Raw genomic sequence first — 20,579 nt, 5'->3', positions numbered from 1 at the left:
TTCCTCCAAGAAAGAAATTATTATTTTTCTATCTTTAGATTATACATTTCTGTAAATATTCCCTATAGTTCAAACATATCAAATTTTGAACTTTCCTCATATTTAACGATTATTTTTCACCTAAAATTAACTGATTTTGTTATTCTTATTGTTGTAGACAGACATGAGACCTTTGCTCACCTCCTCTTTTGAACAAGGTTTGTTTTTATTGTGTCATCCATGATTTCTGGACGTCCACTTTTCCGTCAGGTACAACATGGAACTATTACTTTTGCACACTGGCATACAAGAGCAGCGAAAGATCACAAATGGATAGTTGATCTCATACCGAACTGACAATACCATGGCAAAAAAAAGGAAACGAAATGAAAAACAGGACACATAACACAACATAGAAAACTAAGGACTGGGCAAGACGAAGCCCGAATGTGATGGCAGGTGCTCCGGAGGTGTACGCAGATCATGCTCCACATGTGGTACCTGTCGTTTTGCTCATGACAAAACGGGCCTAATTCGGTGGGTCACTTTCGCGAATAGGAGGGCGGGATTGTGGTTTAGGAGGGCGGGATTGTGGTTTCAACAATTGTAACCTATGTTTTATAATTGGAAAGTCTAGGAAATAATAATCAATTAACCTTCAAATCCAGACCATACCTGCAAACGTAAACAAACAATAAAATGGCTATCAACAGGTTAATCACTTACTAAAACTAGAGGCTCTAAAAAGCCTGTGTCTCTCGCCTTGGTCTATGTACATATTCAACAAAGGACACTCTCCAACAATGTAGAATACATGACAAAAGTCTCTGTTTGGTTGATCTTGTGTTGCTGATCAATTAGTCGGTTTAGTTTCTCTCTATCTTCTTAACTTTTTGCTCAAAACACAAAAAAAAGTTAAAAAAATAAAATCCTCGTTTAAGGACAATTACTCATATAAAGAGCGACAGTCTACAAAATTTGTCTTGTTATTAGATCTTGCCTCGCTGATAATTATAGTGATAAAAAGTGTCTATCTATCAATTTGAATTTTTATAATATAAGGTCAAACGTAAAAAAATGATAAAAAAAATTGTCATTAAAGGGCAGTAACTCCAATAAGGAGTCGTCGAACCATTTCCTCCATATTTTCGTAATTGCTGATCTTGTCTTGCTGGTCAACTTTGCTTATTCAAGTTTCTATCTTTCTATTATAATTTATAGGATATAAGGCAAAACACACAAAATATTGGTAAAAAATCGTCATCAAAGGGCACTAACTCTATTGAAAAAATAGTAGAACTCAACATTCTGAACAATTTTGCTCCCGTCAGATTTTGTTAATTTATGACGATTTTTAAAATAATAGACATGTCTTGCATTTTACCACTATGTTCTATTTTTAGTCATATCGGCCATCTTGGTTGACAGGCGAAGTCATCGGACACATTTTATAAACTAGATACCACAATGATGAATGTGGCCAAGTTTAGTTCTATTTGGCTAAGTAGTTTCAAAAGATAAGATTTTTGTAGAAGTTAACGACGACAACAACGACGACGGACGACAACAGTGATGAGAAAAAGGTCACTTTTAAAATCGTCAGACCATTGGAATACCACGAATACGAAACGAATATAATTGACTTGATAAGGATATCATTCTTCAATGTTATAGGTTATGTAACGACATTACCATTAGCAAAGGTAGGATAATCTGCTTCAATTGGAACCTCATGTACGAATACGAATACGAATACTATATTAAACAATCATCGGCCCATAAAGGGCAGGTTACATATAGACATATATATAAAAAGAATAATGAAAATTGCTTATGCTATATGGATTTGGCTTCAACATTTGTTTTCTTATTGTAAAACATTCACAACAAAGTAAAGCCACATTGTTGCATATTTCTTCATTTTCACACGAAAGATGCCAAATAAATCTGTTTTTTTGTTAATCATCCCATATTTTTAAAGCAAAATTTAACATTGCCGTAATGCTCGAATGCAAGACAATTGATCAGAAAATGAATTTCATCTTCGATTGAATTTAAAATTTACAAATTCATCTATCTTAGTCAATATTTCTAAACCGAACATTCTTAATAGCTAATGTATTCTTAAACCGAACATTCTTAATAGCTAATTCTCATTTGTGTGAAGTGCTTTCTAGTTTAAATTTTTATCACCATTTAGAAAAGTCTCTCTTTTGAAAATATCTTTATTTTTGTTAGTAGTCCGTAATTTATCCTTTTTCACTATAGCATTATGTCACAGATTATCCATCATCTACAAACAAGATGTTCATAGCGACTGCAAAATTGTCAAAAGTCTGTGGTCATTGCTACCCTGTAAACTTTGTGTTAATGCAAGGCTACGACCATTTGAGTTAGCAACATTGAAAAATTGTACAAGTTGTGACTAATACACGTCATAAGGTGCAACAAGAGATCACTATCTATAGTAGGTAAGTTATGAAAAAGCAGCAATCCTCTTTTTAATCAGTTTGTCTATTTTGTACCAGAAAAGTTATAAAAAACGGAAAATATTAATTGTTATTCTTACATTATGAATCTAAAGCTCGTTATGATAAATACATTCATACATTCATATATTCGGGACTATCGAGAAAAAGTGCAATATCAAGTACTTTGCCAATACTTCAGCAGTTTGAAGTTTTCTTCTCTACAGAAAGAAGATTCATAACAGTTGAACGGAGACTCAACAAATAGAAGTGGTCCTGTAAGTTATACGCAAAGGCATTAAAAAATTGTCGATATATAAGATATGGTATTAATTTTCATATATTTTCCTAGCCATGAAATTTTGTACCCCCCAAAAAAAAACATATTTAAGAACCTCATCATAATTGTCATGATAATGGATCCACGAGATTAAAATGATTTCAAATTCGTCATAAAATATTCACACGGCATTTTTTCAGTCAAAAAGATTCACAGCAGACTCATTTTAAAACGGCAGTGCAGAACAATTCGAATATTTTATCAAAATTGATAAGAACATGTTAACTAATTAAACTATAAGCTTTACATTTTCCCATCAAATATCACTGCAAACTAAATGTTCGTCTAGTCAATACACATTTGCTGCATTTAGATGTATTATATCGTTACCTATTAAAAACGTACATGATTAGATGTAAAACAAGAGAAATAGATACTAAAATAGAAAACTTTTTATTATTATTCATAAACAATCATTGATTAGTTGTTTGATTATGTATAAAGTCAGACAAAACATGTATTGTTGTGAATAGTTTTATTCTTGAACGAAATATGGATTTCAGTTATAAATTGTTTAAACATTTAAAATCGCAGGGGTGTTATATTTTGAGTTTACAACAATCATAAACATACATTTGGTTAAAGTAGTCCAAATCACAGCATATCAATATCAATACTATTGTTAATGATTTATGTTAACAAAAAGTATAACAAAAATATCGAACTTGACCGCACGTGGCAGGGTTTTTATACATCCCTAACCACAAAGAAGACACAAAGTACAGATCTGAGAGTACTAGCAGTTACTGACAGTTAGTTCGAAGCAAATAACAACTATATAAAAAAATAATGTATCCAAGAATAAAATCTCAACAACTTAGGCTGTTTAGATAAGATTATGTGTGCATTGTTTTAATAACAATCCTTTTTTATAAATCAATTGGACTTGACAGAGATCACTTTATTCATTTGGCATGCTTTTGTATCGTACCGAAAGGAAAGTACATAATTAAAACCAAAATAAACCTTTACTTGAATATTCTGAAAAAACTGATACATCTGGATTTGATTTTATTTGATACATTGTAGTTGTCTAACACATGTCTATATAACAATGTATTACAAACTGTTTAAAACAAACTACTGAAGAACAGCAATAAAAGCGCTATTCCTTTGATTTTTTGGATCTTTGCATTGCATGTCGTGTCATGGATAAATACCCCTTATCCTTTCTTTTCTATTATAGTGCTGTAAATAACTGTTTTTTTATAGTCTTGTTTTAAAATTTTATTTCATGATTACTGACAATTAAAAACGACAAATGTATATAATAAAAGGTACTTGTGCAGAAAGTACAATGTTCAGTTATAAATAAGGTCTAAATAAGTTTTAATTAACTCATTAATAAAATAAAAAAATCATTATATTGAAAAGTTCAAATTTAAAAATACAAATATATCTCTTAGCTTTATAAAACCATCCCATAGTGTTTATTTGCAGCAAAAAAAAATGTGTTATAGTTTAATAATTAAATCATATACATTTGTAGCTGTCAGTCCATTTTCGATGCAATTTCAAATTCTCATCAGTGTATTCAAATACAACATTATCATATGGCATATGATTTGTTTTCGCTTAATCGATTTATGACTATTGAACAGCGGTATACAACTGTTGTCTTTCTTTATACTACAACACTATTATCAAAATGCTTTAAATAACAATGAGAGGCGTCAGAAGTTTCATGCTTACCAAATATCTTTACAATGAACTGCTTCTTATTTCAAAAGAGAAATTTATGTATTTTCAAAGGTTACAAAGTTGTTTCGTGTTTTCAACAGACAAAAATTATATAAACTTGAAAGTTGATGGCCAAGACTAGTAATATTTCTCTATATATTTGTGTACGGAAATCAGTATTATGCTACATTGTAGAATGAAATGAAATTCATCATCTTTTCCAAAATAATACAATTTCTTTCATTCATATAAGTACAAACATAAAGTCTAGTTTTAATACAAAGATTTGGTGGGACAACAAACGGATCTTCCAAACACAATTGCCAAAAAAAGTTTAGGAATTCATTTCTGGAAATTAAATTGCAAATCTAACTAGTTGGAAGTAGACCATCATATTTGAGATCGTTCTTTTAACATTTAATAACATTCTAAAGTAGTCCAAATGAACCTTTTCTTTCATAGGACATTTGTGTACTCCCCATATCTCACAACCATAAATTAACATACTACTATCAAAAGTATCAAACAGACTCATAGTTGTTATAGGCTTTGAACTAGCTGTCGAGTACTCTCAGATCTGTACTTAATGTCTTTTTGTTGTTAGGGATGAGGGATGGATAAATATCCTGCCACGTCCAGTTTGTATTTATGTTTGATGTTTTTCTGCTTTGTATCGATCTAATGAGTTAAGCCTCTTTTAACTGATTTTTATAGTTTGTTCTTATGTTGTTACACCACTGTCCCAGGTTAGGGGAGAGTTGAGAGCTCACAAACATCTTTAACCCCGCCACACTCTGTATTTACCTGTCCCAAGACAGGAGCCTGTAGTTCAGCGGTTGTCGATGGTTCATATCTGTCATATTTGTTTTTCGTTACTTGTTTTGCTATACATTAGGCTGTTAGTTTTCTAAATTGAATTGTTTCATGTTTTTCATGTCGGGGCCTTTTAAAGCCGGCTATACGGTATGGGTTTTTCTCATTGTCGAAGGCCGTACGGATACCTTTAATTGCTTACATCCACTTTATTTGAACTTTGGTGGATAAAATGTAGATATCTCATTGGCAATCATACCTGATTGCCAATGAGATAACTACATTGTATCCACCAAAGTTCAAATAAAGTGGATACATTGTAGTTATCTCATTGGCAATCATACCTGATCTCCTTATTTTTATAAGCATTATAAATATGTGTAAACAATGTGATGAAGTTATTCTTCTCATACGAATAATAGCTTTTCTACCTTGTTTTGAACAATGTTTCTGTGTAATAAGAATACACAAAATTAATAAAATTGTTCCACAGTATCCAAGTGTTTACCGGTATAGACCCACGTTTCATTAGGCCGTACTATTCCACCATTCCTAAATACACCAATTTTTTGTTTGTTTTTGTTTTTACAGACAAACCCCATTTTTCTTAGTTAAGTAACAAAGTATTGAACATTTCCTGTAAAATGTGTACAAGTATTGCATCTGATCATGCTGACGAGAAATACCCTCTATTTAATACGACATTGAATATAGCACACACATGAGGCTTAATAAAACCCTGGTAAACAGCAAACAGTCCGAACCATAGCTTTTGTCATTCTTAAGTTCGTGAATTGACATAAAAATCTCATCAGCAGTAATATATGAATCTGACATATAGCCAATGTTAATCACTTCAGGTCTGTTGCTAATATGCACAATTGATAAAAGTTCTTTGAAATATTCAAAAAATCAGTTACGTTTATATCACATTCACTCTGACTCCCCCTAAATAATGAATAAAATTTTTCTCGGATTGTTTTTCTTTAGTTCACACAACATATAGCTTTCTTGTTGCTTATAACTAAGTTAGTAACTCTTGTTCATAACTCTTGTAAGCTTTTTTGGGATTGTCCAGATCAATTTGATTATTATATGATATTATACGGTTAAAAGTATGTAATCTTTTACAGTAATTGGCATATAGCTCTGTATACTTCTGCCAAACCATGGTTTATCTGTATTAATTCTCTGTTTTTGGTATGTGTGCTTTGAATTCGAGTTTACTTCTGCCATTTGTTTAAAAAAGGGAGCTGTTAAACTTATGTCATCAGAAGTAACTAGTATATCATAATGACATGAGTCCCTACTCACAATATTTCATTTGAATGACATGATGTTTAACTAATTTTTGCTTTATATTGATTAAGAATATAACACAATGTTGACTGCTGCACTCCTATTTTCATGACATTTTTCCCGTTATGTCTAGTTGTTTCATTCACACATTGTTGTCAATATAATGGAATTTGATGCGACTGGCATTCAGTTGAAGGGTTTAGCTAACTATAAAATCAGGTTTAATACACTATTGTCTACATAAGGAAATGTCTGTACCAAGTCAGGAATATGACAGTTGTTTTCAAATCGTTAGGTGTGTTTGAGCTTTTCATTTTGCCATTTCATAAGGGAGCTTTACGTTTTGAGTTTTCCTAGGAGTTCGGTCATTTTGTTATTTTATTTTTTGCTTAATTTATCGGATCAGAAATTAAGAAATTGTCAAGAAGTTTCAACCCCTCAGGCAAAGTTGACTTTAGATGTAAGTGACGAGTTTTCATGTCCACATAGCTCTTCATATAGGTAAGTTTTATACATTGCAGGCTTTATTTTAATGTTTGGGTTTGCCTGATGAAGGTAAATCAAGAAAAGTGCATAGGACGAACTAAATTAATAAGTGTTATTTTCGAGGAAGAACAAAAACCAACATGAAGTTATAGAAGCATTATTTCTGGTCTGCATTTTAATGACTTCAAGCTTGCTTCCAGTACAATGCAGTTAATTCACTCATTTTGAATACGGTTTATTTTGTTATTTATCATATGTTTTTGGCATCTGTTATCCGGTATTTTTTATATGTTCACCGGTATTGAATATTATTTATGCATATTGCATACTTGCTTGTTTATTCTTCAAAATAATGTTTTCTTTTAGATTTGTTGTTATTTCTGTTATTTCCTTGATGCCATGATGTCATAATGATGTATGACGACCAACATATCCTTTTCATCAAACACAGTAATATACCAACAGTTAAACCCTTTTCAGCAAAGTGTTTCCTGGACTTCTGTTCTTTTTTTGTCGTTTATATTTTTGCGTTTTTCAACTTATGGTTTTTATTGCTCACTTGATATCGTTCCCTTCTTTTAAAAATACTTCTAATGGTGGTAAAAAACATTTATACAAGGAAACGAAAGATCACAAGGAAGCAATATAATTCACACGAAGCATACATTTTGTATTGTTCAGATGTAAAGGCTTTAAATAGAACAAGGAATACTTTTTTATTCAGTAATTAATTACAAATGTAGAAACAAAAAAAGATAAAAGTAACGATCACACAATGATTATATATGAATGCTGATAAAATCAGAGTTTCCACTAATTGGACACAACGCAGTATTAAGCTTAACTGAAAACAAATCAACGCTACACAGACATTGATACATATTGAAACTGACCAACAGTTATCTATAATTCAGAAATTGGAGGTTGTCCAACGGCTTTTCGAAGATCTTCAACTACTGCAGTCCAAAATAAGTTTTCACCAATTCCTTTTTTGTACCTCAGATGCGGGGTACTGTCTAGTAAAGTACGCAGAGGACTTGTCATGTTTGTCGATGTGATATTTTCAAGCATTACTAAGAGAAGTGCATCTCTGCCTTGTCGACGTCTTCTCTCCTGAATTATATCGACTTCCCACTGACACCATTCGCTTTTAGCAAATGCATTTGATATTATAACAACAACCTTCCACGAATTTTTAAGGAATTTATCAACGTTTCCACTGATAGATTCTCCTACATCAAAGTCTCTGTGATAAATGCAGAACTTAAATCCCTCATTATTTTCAAGTTTTTTGACAAACTGGTCATGAACCCATATTCGGTTTTCATCGCAATAAACAACAAAAGCGTGATATTCATAATCATCGCTATTCACAATCGGAAGATATCCCTGTCGTCTAAACTGTTTAACTTTGAGAAGGTATAAAAAGTTCTTAACATTTGTATTACATTTCAGAAAAATTATCATCGTCGATACTAACAGGCAAACTAATGCAGAAATTGAAATCACAATCAAAAATATTGGGTTGCACGACAAAACGGAAGGTTTGTAATCTTTTAACAAAACGCCATTATAGTTGTCCGGTGTGGTACAATGATAATGATTTGGGTATTGTAAAAGCGTTATATTTGCCTGCCGTAACCAACTGACAAACCATATCTGTTCACAAGTACAAGTAAATGGATTTTTTGCTAAATTCATCGTTTTAAAATTTGCAAGTAACGCAGTCGGAAAAGATGTTTCGTTTACTATTCGTATTAGATTATGACGTAGATCTAGATATTGTAAAGATACCACAGGAGCAAATACATCTCTGCCACATCCATATATTCGATTCTCACTCATGATAAGCGTTTCTATCATAGGTAGTTCTGGAAATACATAGGCAGGCAAAAAACCAAGTCTTGTATTTTCTAAATTAAGATATCTTAACTGTTTCAATGGTGATATTATTCTAGGCAAAATTGTTGACTGTAAAAAATTCCCGCCTAGATCAAGGTGTTCTAAATTATTGCAACTTGACAGCATACTACTTTGCTCTGACACTGATAGACTCTCAAAATGGAAATTGCAATATCTGAGTGATAGCATTTGTAATGATGGTATATTTAAAGCCCCATCTTCAATCTTTTTTAACTGTTTTCCTATAGCTTGAAGACTGAGGTTAGTTAACATCTTTAAATCTGTAAAAGTATTATTATCAATACGACCTATCAAATTATCACTAATTTTCAAGATTTTAAGTCTCGGGAAACATCGAAATTGTCCAATAAATCCAATTTTATTATTGCTAAGAGATAGATATCTTAAACTGGGAAGTGCACTGTTACCATGATTAATACAAAACTTTTGAAATTTCGTTATTTCGTTGCCGTCTAAATAAAGTTTTTCAAGACTGGAAACACGATCAGGTATAATTGTTGCAATTTTATTATAACTGACTTTTAGATATTGTAAGCGAGTCATATTTGAAAACCATGACATATTTAAAACTTGTAGATTATTACTGTTGATGTTTATATCATGTATTTTATTCATGTTTATTGCCTTAAACATATCATGTGGAAGAAATGACCAATTATTGCCTGTTAAGGTGAGTGACCTGAAATGTGCGGTTTCCATATTGTTCAATGCATGCATTACGATTGTCGCTAGCAATAATGGTTCCGATGAGATGGTCAATGCTACTATTGATGTGAAATTAGAAAAAGTATCCGCTTCAAGTTGACGTATTGAGTTGTTCTTAAAATTTAGCTTGAGGATATTATTAAAAGTCAGGTTTGCAGTCCTTTTCTTGGATAGTGTTCCAATATTTCCATTAAGAAAAGTAAATATTTTGACGTTTTTTGGAAATCGTGGAATATAAGTTAGATTTTTACCAGAGCAGACGGCGTCAAAATCTGCACATGTACAAAACTCAACCGGACAATGAATAACATTTTGTCTTGTGACATGTATGAATAAACTAAGTAATGAACAGATATTGATAACTGTCATTTCAATTCTGTGAAATCAGTTACCTGAAGAAGAAAACATATAACATAAAATGTGTGTTCAAATCTTTTGATAATTTACAAACAATACAATTCTATGATGTTTTAGTTTAATTCAATGTAAGACAGACTGTTTTATTTTTGTTTTTATCCCTTTTAATAGTTTGCTTCCTGAGTAACAATCATATTCGGTGCTTCCTTTCGAGACATTCGGTTTCTTCCAGTAAGGAACGCTGGTCGCGATAATATAGTCAAGGGCGCAAACATATGCTTTCCTGTTTCTAAATCCTTCTTTAAAAACCTACTATAACATGTATAAGTTACATTTTCATCGTTGTTTAAATTAATGCTAGTCAGTTTGAATGTAATTAATGAAAAACTTTAGGTAAGGACACAGATTATGTTTAAATCGCAAAAATCTTACCTTCATGATAAAATATGTATAATCAATACTAGAAAACAATAAAACAAGAATAATGCTTACGACGACAAAGCTCGCAAAATAATACTCTAGCCCACTGCAACATCATTTGGCAAAAGGAATTATGTTAGTTAAATTATAAAAAGTATAATATATATGACATTATGATATGAACATTTGGAATTTCAGAAATATTGATATGCAGATTATTTTGATTCTATCAATACACTTTAAACGCATTCTGAATTTGCTGACATTAATGTACATTGATTGTATACGGCATGTATCGATGAAGCAAGTTTCGTTTGAATGCCACAATCATAAAACAAAAATGGAAGACGCTCAAAAAGATAGATATTGGTCCCATAAATGACAATTAATAAGAATACATACTTCTATCTGTTAACTTCAATTCCTCAATTTGAAAAGAACAATTATGCTTAAAATGTTACTGAGTGCTGATGGTTTCACAAAAAAAATATTGTTTCAATTATTAAACTGTTTTGTTAATCATAAATTATGACACTTACTGTATTTAGAATATTGATGCCGACAATTCATTTTATTTCCACTCAATATTTATTGCTTATATGCACTTCCTCATTTACGTAAATTGATATTTAAATAGTTTGATTTATTACATCTGAACATTGAACATTTCCTTAAATGGTAGTAGTTGAAGATGTAAATGTATTTTGATATTTGTGGAACCAAACATTTATTACAAACAAATTAAAAGGGCAACCATATTATTGATCAATAATATATTTCTACATTGATTTTCAAGTTTTTCAGCCTTTTGAATGTGTATTGCATATAATTGAAAGATAAAAAAAAAAACAACCAGCATACAATATACTATACTTACTCATGCAAAAGTAATCTACTTGTTAGATAAATAAGCAATCGAATGTTTCTTTCATCGAACGAATTCTCTTATTTTCATTCATTTGGTTGCTTTTGCTAGTCAGATTTTGCAATTTAGTCCCTTCAAATAACGGACAAACAATTGATTTGCCCATTTACTTGTACCATATGTTCGATTATTATAGCCTTTTAAAAATATGCTTTATGACATAAAATGTCTTTGATCAACTTACTGTATCAACGAAGTGCACCTTTATTTTTATTCTAATTAGACCTCACGATTTTTACATCAGTACATGAGTCGCCTAGTTACAGAGGAGGGTACACATGTGGAGTAGGATTTGATCACCCTTCTGCAGCACCTGATTTTACCCACAGTTTTCTCGATGCTCAGCGATAGTTTTCTATGTTGTATTTTGTATACTTTTATTTATTTGTCATTTGGTCGTTTTTCGTTTATTTCCATGGCGTTGTCAGTTTATTTTCGACTAATGAGTTGAATGTTCCTTTGGTATCCTTCGCCTGTTTTACTAGTTATACATATCTAACACTGATGAAAACTATTGTAGGTAAGTTACGACACCGACACATCGTATCGGTCAGCCAATTCATTGTAATGTCGATTTTTAACAAGCTTCTATTACATTAATTGCCCCAAGCATGCCGAATTCAGAGCTGGAGGAATACAATTATCTGCGATACCAGGTTTATAATTTTGTACCCTTTATTGAATATGTGTTCCCTTAAATGTCAAACAATTAAACTAGATGTAGATTTATTTTGTTAATTTCAACTCCTCAATTCAAAAAGAAATCTTTGCTAACTGCTAATTTGTTTCAATCAAAAAGTAGTGTTTTCATTATTAAACTGTTTAATGAGATTTGAAAATTTTGTACAAAAGAATCATCAGTGACGTTCGAATAAAAAAAGGTAAAAATATAAAAAGAAATTACGAAGGTGACGATCATTAAGGACCCGAAATTCCTTGGGTAGAAGATTCTCAATACTTTTGAAAATTCAAAGTTTTGTAAACAGTTAGTTTATATTAATAACCATATCAATGATAATCGATGTCAGCACAGAAGGGGTGACTGCCGGGCTGTCGCATTTATTTTTAAATTATAATTTGTTTTAATAAAAGAATAATATAAGTACTAAATGTAAACAAAACTTAATGACAAAAATTTTTTAACTTACGGTCACAATTATATGACAACAGTTTTTATTATAACTTCCGTATTTTTACCAATCGATATATAAATAGTTTTATTAATCACACGTAATAGATGGAAAACTTCCTTATATGTTACTATACACATATTGATATTTTTTCAACAAAACGTTTAACGTTTCTAATTGCATATAGAAAGCGAAACCTTAAACTAGTCTAAACCTTGACATATATATTTATCATAAATTCATGTTCATAATAATTTATCTGTTTTTAAATTTAAGTAAAATTAAAATAAGAAAACTCACAAAATACTAACTCTTGCAAAGAAAATCCAATTGTTAGAAAAATTATCGCTAATATTGATAATCACTTATTTGTTGATTTGTAACAACGTTTTGTACAAGATAGTTATTTACTTATACCCTTTTTACATTGTTAAATGTTGAACAAATTCTGTTTAAACAAATTATGAAAAGGGGGAAGTTTGTGTTCAAGGAATATATTTCCCATATCTCTTATTTGATAAATCTAACAATTACTTTTTTTAAATGTTTAATTAACTGCATAACTTTGGTCTGATTTATAACGCTTACTTTATACATGCATTCTTTATAGGGACATATTACCGTAGAAAAAAAACCAAAATGGAACGCCGGTGTTAATCATCTAATTCATATGATCATATGAATTTATTTAAACAGTTTTTTTTTTTATAGAATTCCACTATTTTGGATTCATTTGATTCCTTTTAATGTTCAAATACTGTAATGAATGCCCTTAATTTTAAGTACGAACAATTGACTTTTCCTCTATTCTCCATATATATACATTTCTTAGAGCCTGCAGTGAAATTGTTTTAGAAATATTCTTTTTGACAAGAAAAGCTCCTGGGACAACAAAGTGTCATTTATTAATATTCAATTAGTCTTACCGAGTTTCTCATTCATTTTGTAACAATCATACTTATGTTAATAAATCGCATGTAGAAAAACAATAAAATTGAGAAAGGAAATGGGGAATATGTCAAAGAGACAACAACCCGACCAAAGAGCAAATAACAGCCGAAGGCCACCAATGGGTCTTCAACACAGCGAGAAAATATCGCACCCGCAGGCGGACTTCAGCTGGCCCCTAAATAAAAATTTGTACTAGTTCAGTGAAAATGGACGTCACACTAAACTCCAAAACATATAAATGAACTAACATTAAAAACATACAAGACTAACAAAGACCAGAGGCTCCTGACTTGGGACAGGCGCAAAAAAGCGGCGGGGTTAAACATGTTTTGTGAGATTTCAACCCTCCCCTTATACCTCTAGCCAATGAAGAATAAACAAATACACAGCGATACGCACAGTAAATTCAAAAAGTCAGAATAGGTTACAAAAGAAACTAAGCAAAATGACAATGATACATAAATTAACAAAGGACTTCTAGCAGTTAATGACATGCCAGTTCCAGACCTCAATTAAACTGATTGAAAGATTATGTCTTCATCATATGAAAATCAAGCACAATCCCTCCCGTTAGGGGTTTAGTATCATACCATCATAAAATATATGAGAAGAACATAACTCGTATCATGCCAACAACTGGTTGTAGAATAAACATACCATACAAAGTTGATCCTTGTTATCTCAAATTGCTTGGTATTTCAAACAAAATATCAGCATAATTGATATATTTGCATCACAATTTGCTTCTGATACATTTATATCTCCATATTCCCTAAAATTTCAAACCTTGTTTGCTAATCGGATCAGCACTGATGTTACGAGAGTCGACTGAAAATGGTTTATTCCAATCTTAGAAGCATTTATAATCAATGTTATGTAAATATTGAATACATTGTTTGTTGCTAGTACCAGGAATATATTTGTCTTTATAGGTCGTTTTAGTATGACGACAACATGACAGATACATATATCCAAAAACATCATGTATAAATTGATTTTAAACAAACAAAGAATATTGGAGTTGTCTTATATCGTGGCATACTGTTATTCCATGCATGCATGGACGAAGGCAACTTATGTTAACTTAGTCCATGCTTGCATGGACTAACACAACAGACTTAGTCCATGCATGCATGAGCTAAACTAACTTTACATAGACATTTGAAATTATTCAACGATTCAAGTAGACTTAGTTAACATTAGTTGCCTTCGTCCATGCATGCATGGAGTAAGCTTAGTTCTCAAGTTTTCATGTTTACATATCTTGAAAAGGTTTAGTCATGAAAAGTGTTTGCAATTTATTTCTTAGGGTAAGTTATAATGCACAATATGTCTTTAAAGCATAATAAATAGGTTGAATATGAAAAAATCAACTGAGAAGAAACAAATGATAGTAACATCAAATTAAAAAAAAATCTAACTAACATCATGAAATAAAGCGGTAAGAAGTAATGCAGGTTTTCTAAACTCGATGTTGATTTCTAGTTTTATTTAATACCTTGTTTACAGCAACATTATTTAGTTTTACTTATTTTCAACCGCTTTGATCATGTCACTTTGTTTTATAAAAAAAGAATCCACAGGTGCTATAATGCGAAACTAACAATCCTAACCTTGGTGTTCTACCTTAAATTAACAAAGTTGTTCATTTTCGTTTACAAAATATTTGAAAAAGAAAATGATTTCTTTTGTCGTTTGTTGGTGCGGTTCATATGTGTTTCTCGTTTTTTTTTTATATAGATTAGACTGTTGGTTTCCCTGTTTTAATTGTTTTACACTTGTCTAGTCATTTTGGGGCCCTTTAAAGCTCGATGTTCGATGTGAGCAAAGGCTCCGTGTTGAAGGCAGTACTTTGACCTATAATTGTTAACTTTTTATACATTGTGACTTATACGGAGAGTTGTCTCATATTTTTTTTATGTATATTAAAGTTATAAATTGGACGTTCTATTTCATATTTTCTTTGGAGTACAAACTCTTTACAAAACACGTGAAATTCGACGAAAAGGTACGGTTTTTAGTCTTTTTTCGAGAAAAGTCTCTTTTTTTCGAGTAGCGTGCAGATTTTATCGAGTAAATAAAAATGGTTAAAAATGAACATTTGGTGTATTTACATTTGAAATAATGCAAAGGCTTATATCAAAACGAAAAGCACGTACGATGTATTCATCAATTGCCCTAAACGATTTTCATAATGATGAATTGACCCATTTCATAAAAATTTCGTCTTTATTTGTTTAATGTCTGTAGACCGCGTATTGGTTGTAATTATTAATTTTATTTCACGTGAGGACAAAACATTGTTATTGTTTTGATATAAATGCATTAAATATTGCATATTCATAAGTAAAGGTATGTTAATGACGCATAACTTTTCTGTGATCAGATAACTCGGTCATTCCAGAATAATACACCAATCTGATTGTAAACTACACCCCTTTTTGAATTCAGTCTGTGCATTTATATAATGACAACCATTATTTCCATGATCGTCATGTGAAAGTACTTGAAGATTTGAGAAACTATATGACCAAAATAGAGAAAAACCACGGACGTGTAAATACTTGAACACTTGCAAAGCTGTATGACCAAAGGTGACATAAATTTAATAGCAAAATCCACTTAAGGATTAATAACCTTTTTGTTGTTTGAATGCTAAACATATGGAAATATTATACAAAATCAACAGGATTTCCCCTTGTACTTAATTTTGATAAGTATGTACTTTATATATGGTGGATTACTGCATGCAGTGTTAGCAATGATTTCCTTAAAACATGTTTTTTTTTAAGATATCAATTAAAAACAATAACAAATATAGACCTATTCAAGTACATCTTTTGGAGTGCGCTCGACTTTTGTGAGTCGGCACGAGAGTTTTTCGATTGTAAAGGTAATGTACGGCTTTTGGTAAACAATAAAGTCTAGCACAACATGAATAAACAATTGAGTAGTCTAAATTCAAATGTTATAACGGAAATCTATGTAATAAAGTCTGGGGATTATTCTGTAAAAATCTTGGCCTCAGGAGCCATAAAATCCGCATTTCATACTCAATGCAATGAAACATTAGACATTGACATATTAATAGACATTGATATAATAACACTTTGAATATTTCGTAATACATAGGTCTTCAGAAGGAGTAATAAACCTTAAGGTGATCGTAGCATGAGGTACGTCGAGGCTCAATGTCTTAATCAGTGGCGGGCCACCCCCGCCCTTTATGTAGACAAAATTTGGTTGAATATTTAGGGAATCAATTAAGCATGACTGGGGCGGGCCCCTCTAAGGCAGTCGTTGCCCCCCCCCCCCCCCCTCCCCCCTCGAATTTTTATTACAATTTTTTGGAGTATGTATGCTATTTTGAATTTGCTAAGATAAGTTTGTTTGATTATATTGTAGCTTTATCTTTCTTAACAACAATTATAAATTCTTAACAATAGCTACGTGTTCGCAGAAAAGCAGTGTGTATAACGGAGACTGTAAAAATTTCAGTAAAAAATTCTATAAAATGAATTTCAGCAAAGATATAAAGAAATATATGACAATAAAATATCATCTCTCGACCAAAATAACAAACTTCTTCTGTTTAAGCATATAAAAGCTGAATATAAACAAGAATTTTATTTGACATACCCTAATCTTGATACAAGAAAACTTATATGCAAATTTAGAATAAGTGATCATTCCCTCGCTATTGAAACTGGAAGATATAAAAATATTCCACGCCCTCAAAGACTTTGTAATAAGTGCAAAGTTCTGGATGATGAATCCCATTTCTTTTTAATATGTAAAATAAATGATGATTTAAGACATGTCTTTTTTAATGATTTAAAACTCAATACAAAGATTTTTCTGATAATAAAATGAAATATATACTAAATCCAACCATTAGTCAGCAAGTGAAATCTTTAGGCTCCTTTATTAAACAGTCTATGGAACTGTGGACAGGGGGCACTTGAGGTAATGTGTTTAATATTTTGGTTTATTTTTATTTTTTATGTAAATTTTAATGTCATCATTATATTGTTGTTATTACATGTAATTGTTTTGCCTTTGGCCCTCTTATGGGTGTAATTTGTGCTTTATTAAATAAAATATAATCCTTCGAAAATCAAATCCCTTTTATTTCAAAATCTGAATAACATTAACCATGTTAACGGTACCAATTTTACCAGATGCGCATTTCGGCAATTAATGTCTCTTCAGTGATGCTCGGGGCTGAATATTTCAAAATTCAAAGACTAATACAAACGTGAAAAGCTGACCAAATCAAAACAGACTTAAGTTATAACACGTTTATAGTTAATTGAATAACAATTGTATTTAATTGTGTGTTATGTGACAACTGTTTGTATTTATTATTGTTATTTCTTTGACGCCAAATTTTCGACGAAAACAATACATTTTATTTAAATTAACATAAAAGACGCACTTTTGTTTTGTGTAAATTCAATCACTCATTGCAATACATTCATCATGACTAAGGTCATGTTCTTCTCTGACTGTTGATGACGTCTTTACACTAAATTCATTCGATGTTGAATGGGTACTGATTGATATTTTAGTCTTAGACACATGTTTTTTTTATTAGGTATTATTCATGTTATTGGTTTAAAACTAGCTTCCAGTAACTGCGACTACCCTAACACATGTCTAAGATCTGTACTTATCTGATATGTGTGTCTTTGTGTTTTTTGTCAGAGTTTTTATGTGTTTTGTATCGATCTGATGAGTTAAGCCGTTTTCTAATAAGTGCTCTTATGTCGCACTGTTACGTCGCTGTTACAGGTTAGGGGGAAGGATTGGCACCAGCAAACATGTTTAACCCCACCAAATTCCTGTATATGCCTGTCTCAAGTCAGGAGCCTGTAATTCAGTTGAAGTTGTTTGTTGCTGCATATCATATTTGTTTTATGTTTATTGTTCTGTACTTAAATCGGGCTGTAAGTTCTCTTGTTTAAATTTTTTTTAAATTTGTCATTTTAGTGGCCTTTTGTTTCTTATTATGTGGTATTGGTTTTGCTAATTGTTGAATCCCCATCTATAGTTGATTACTTCTCTTTCAATTAGGACACAAGTTGTGAGTTGTATAATAAGTAATCATACCACATCTTCTTCGCTCTAAACGTTAAACGTCTGTTCGATGTATATGTATAATTGAAAACAGCCCTGATTTTTTTTATGTTGTATATTATGCAATTCATTTTCATGATGTAGGAACTCGTTCTGTTATTTTTCCTTTTTATTTTTTTTTTTTTTTTTTGGACAAAAGGTGGTGAAGAAATATTTTTTGAACTTCTTTTTACAGGAAGTATTTTTATCTCATTGAACTTTTATGTATTTGTACAATTACTATATTGAACAAAAACAGGACATATTTGTTTCTTTATTACATTTTTCTGTAAACAAGGTCTTTAAGGTTTACTAAATGAATATAGCCACTCCTGATAAAAAGGTAAATGATGGTCTAATGGCAGTAGAAATTGACAATTTTAAAAGAAAAAAAAAACAATATAAAATTGAGCATTAAACTTTATAACGTCAAGTATAGGTTTGTTCAATGTTAATAAATACGAATTCACGTCATGCATACAATATCTACCGTCCTGTAAACGATATCATTTAAATCTTTATAAAAATGCAGCAACGTTTTTTCACTCGTGCACAAGGAGCAGTTGTGTCAAATGTTTAAGTAAAACAATAACTATTATCACAAGTTTACATGTTATTCATATATGAATTAATTGTGTGGATACGTAATTGAAAAATAATTAATAGTTTTCTGATGAAAAGGATATTTCCTACACAATTGTGGTTGTAAACAAATGATCATTAATTCGATGATTGTTATCAAAAAATTTAAAGACTAACATGCAGATCGTATAAGGTTACACAAGAGAAAATAAATTACAGAATATGGAAAATTGTTTTCAGTACTAATAGGACTTATCAGTTGACGGTAAACTATCAGATAATGCATCTCGGTTTATTTTGTGTATTGTGTATCTATTTTTTGTTATTATTAAAAAGAATATTGTCATAGAAAAATATAAAACTACCATCATATAGATCGGATTTTAATCGGAATTAATGTAGATCTTTGTTATTTGTACTATTCAACATGGGTTAACACCTCTTGAGCTGTCCAAACTGTTGACTGCATTGATCAAACACATAGACGACGTAGTTTGCGAGTTTTCAGGAAATGATTTCACAGAAAAGGTTAAATTGTTATGCAGGGAAATTCTTTTGATAATATGTAATTCTAACTTGCAGAAACGTCATTAATGCACCATGTATTTGTCTGTCAATGAGACTTACACGAAAACACAGGAACAATAACATCATTTAAAGGCAAAATTTCATCAGTAGAAAAAAAAGGTTTTTAAAATCACCCGAGCCTAAAAGTATAACATAGCATAAATATCAGTAATTTACCAAAAATTCTAAAAAAATTTAAAAAAAAGCGATACAAAATACCTTACAGATACATAATTAATTACAAATAAATTTCCGTTAAAGACTCACACATTGATGTTTTAGAGAACGCTTTAAACTTGGCGAACAACAGAAATAAGGCAACAATGTTTTCTCTATTGGGAAACTTTTCCTCTATTATTCTTTCAGCTGTGTGTTACTTATACATTTTATATAATGCCAAATTTGGTATTTCTTTTTCGTCTCTTAAAAAAAAAAAATTTCTACTGCAATGGACCATACTTGATTTTTTGAATAAGAAGTGGCTATATTTCATTGTATCTTGAGTACACTTTCAAGTCCTTGTTGAAAGACAAATAAAACAAAGAAAAAAAATATGTTGATCAATATCGTTAGTGTCTTCAAAAATAGTATTTCAATGACAGAGAGAAAAAACGTCCTGTTAAAAAGAAGTTCAAAAGATATCTCCTTTCTGCCTTTTGTTCGAAATAAAACAAAAAAGATGATATAAATGAACAAAGTCAAATAGCAATGTGTACAAAGGAAAATTAAATCACAGCTGTTGTAAAACATACCTACATTTTACAATAACATAGAAAATATAATTTCATTTTTTGAATTGAAGGAATTGTGATTTCAAATGAATATATTTGCGGTTT

The 20,579-nt window shown here is 30.9% G+C and overlaps 2 protein-coding genes across 5 annotated transcripts in view; one reads left to right on the top strand and one right to left on the bottom strand.

Moving 5' to 3' along the window:
- The window catches only part of LOC127710164 (uncharacterized), a 182,521-nt gene that overhangs the window by 20,190 nt on the left and 141,752 nt on the right, over nucleotides 1–20,579 (top strand). The gene's annotated exons all lie outside the window — the stretch shown is intronic.
- On the bottom strand, nucleotides 7,763–11,050 carry LOC127710162 (toll-like receptor 3). The gene is made up of 2 exons (XM_052215896.1): nucleotides 11,010–11,050; nucleotides 7,763–10,085 (listed from the first exon to the last, which is right to left on the bottom strand). The coding sequence occupies exon 2, from the start codon at nucleotides 10,060–10,062 to the stop codon at nucleotides 7,969–7,971; it is 2,094 nt and encodes a 697-aa protein (XP_052071856.1). The 5' UTR covers nucleotides 10,063–10,085; nucleotides 11,010–11,050; the 3' UTR covers nucleotides 7,763–7,968.

This window comes from Mytilus californianus, unplaced genomic scaffold, assembly GCF_021869535.1.
Source record: "Mytilus californianus isolate M0D057914Y unplaced genomic scaffold, xbMytCali1.0.p SCAF_7, whole genome shotgun sequence".
NCBI classification, from domain to species: Eukaryota; Metazoa; Mollusca; class Bivalvia; order Mytilida; family Mytilidae; genus Mytilus; species Mytilus californianus.
The sequence above is the reverse complement of the archived record's forward strand: the minus strand, read 5'-3'. Positions and strand labels throughout refer to the sequence as shown.

Coding starts and splice junctions, on each gene's coding strand:
- LOC127710162 (XM_052215896.1), bottom strand. CDS start 10,062: ATGACAGTTATCAATATCTGTTCATTACTTAGTTTATTCATACATGTC.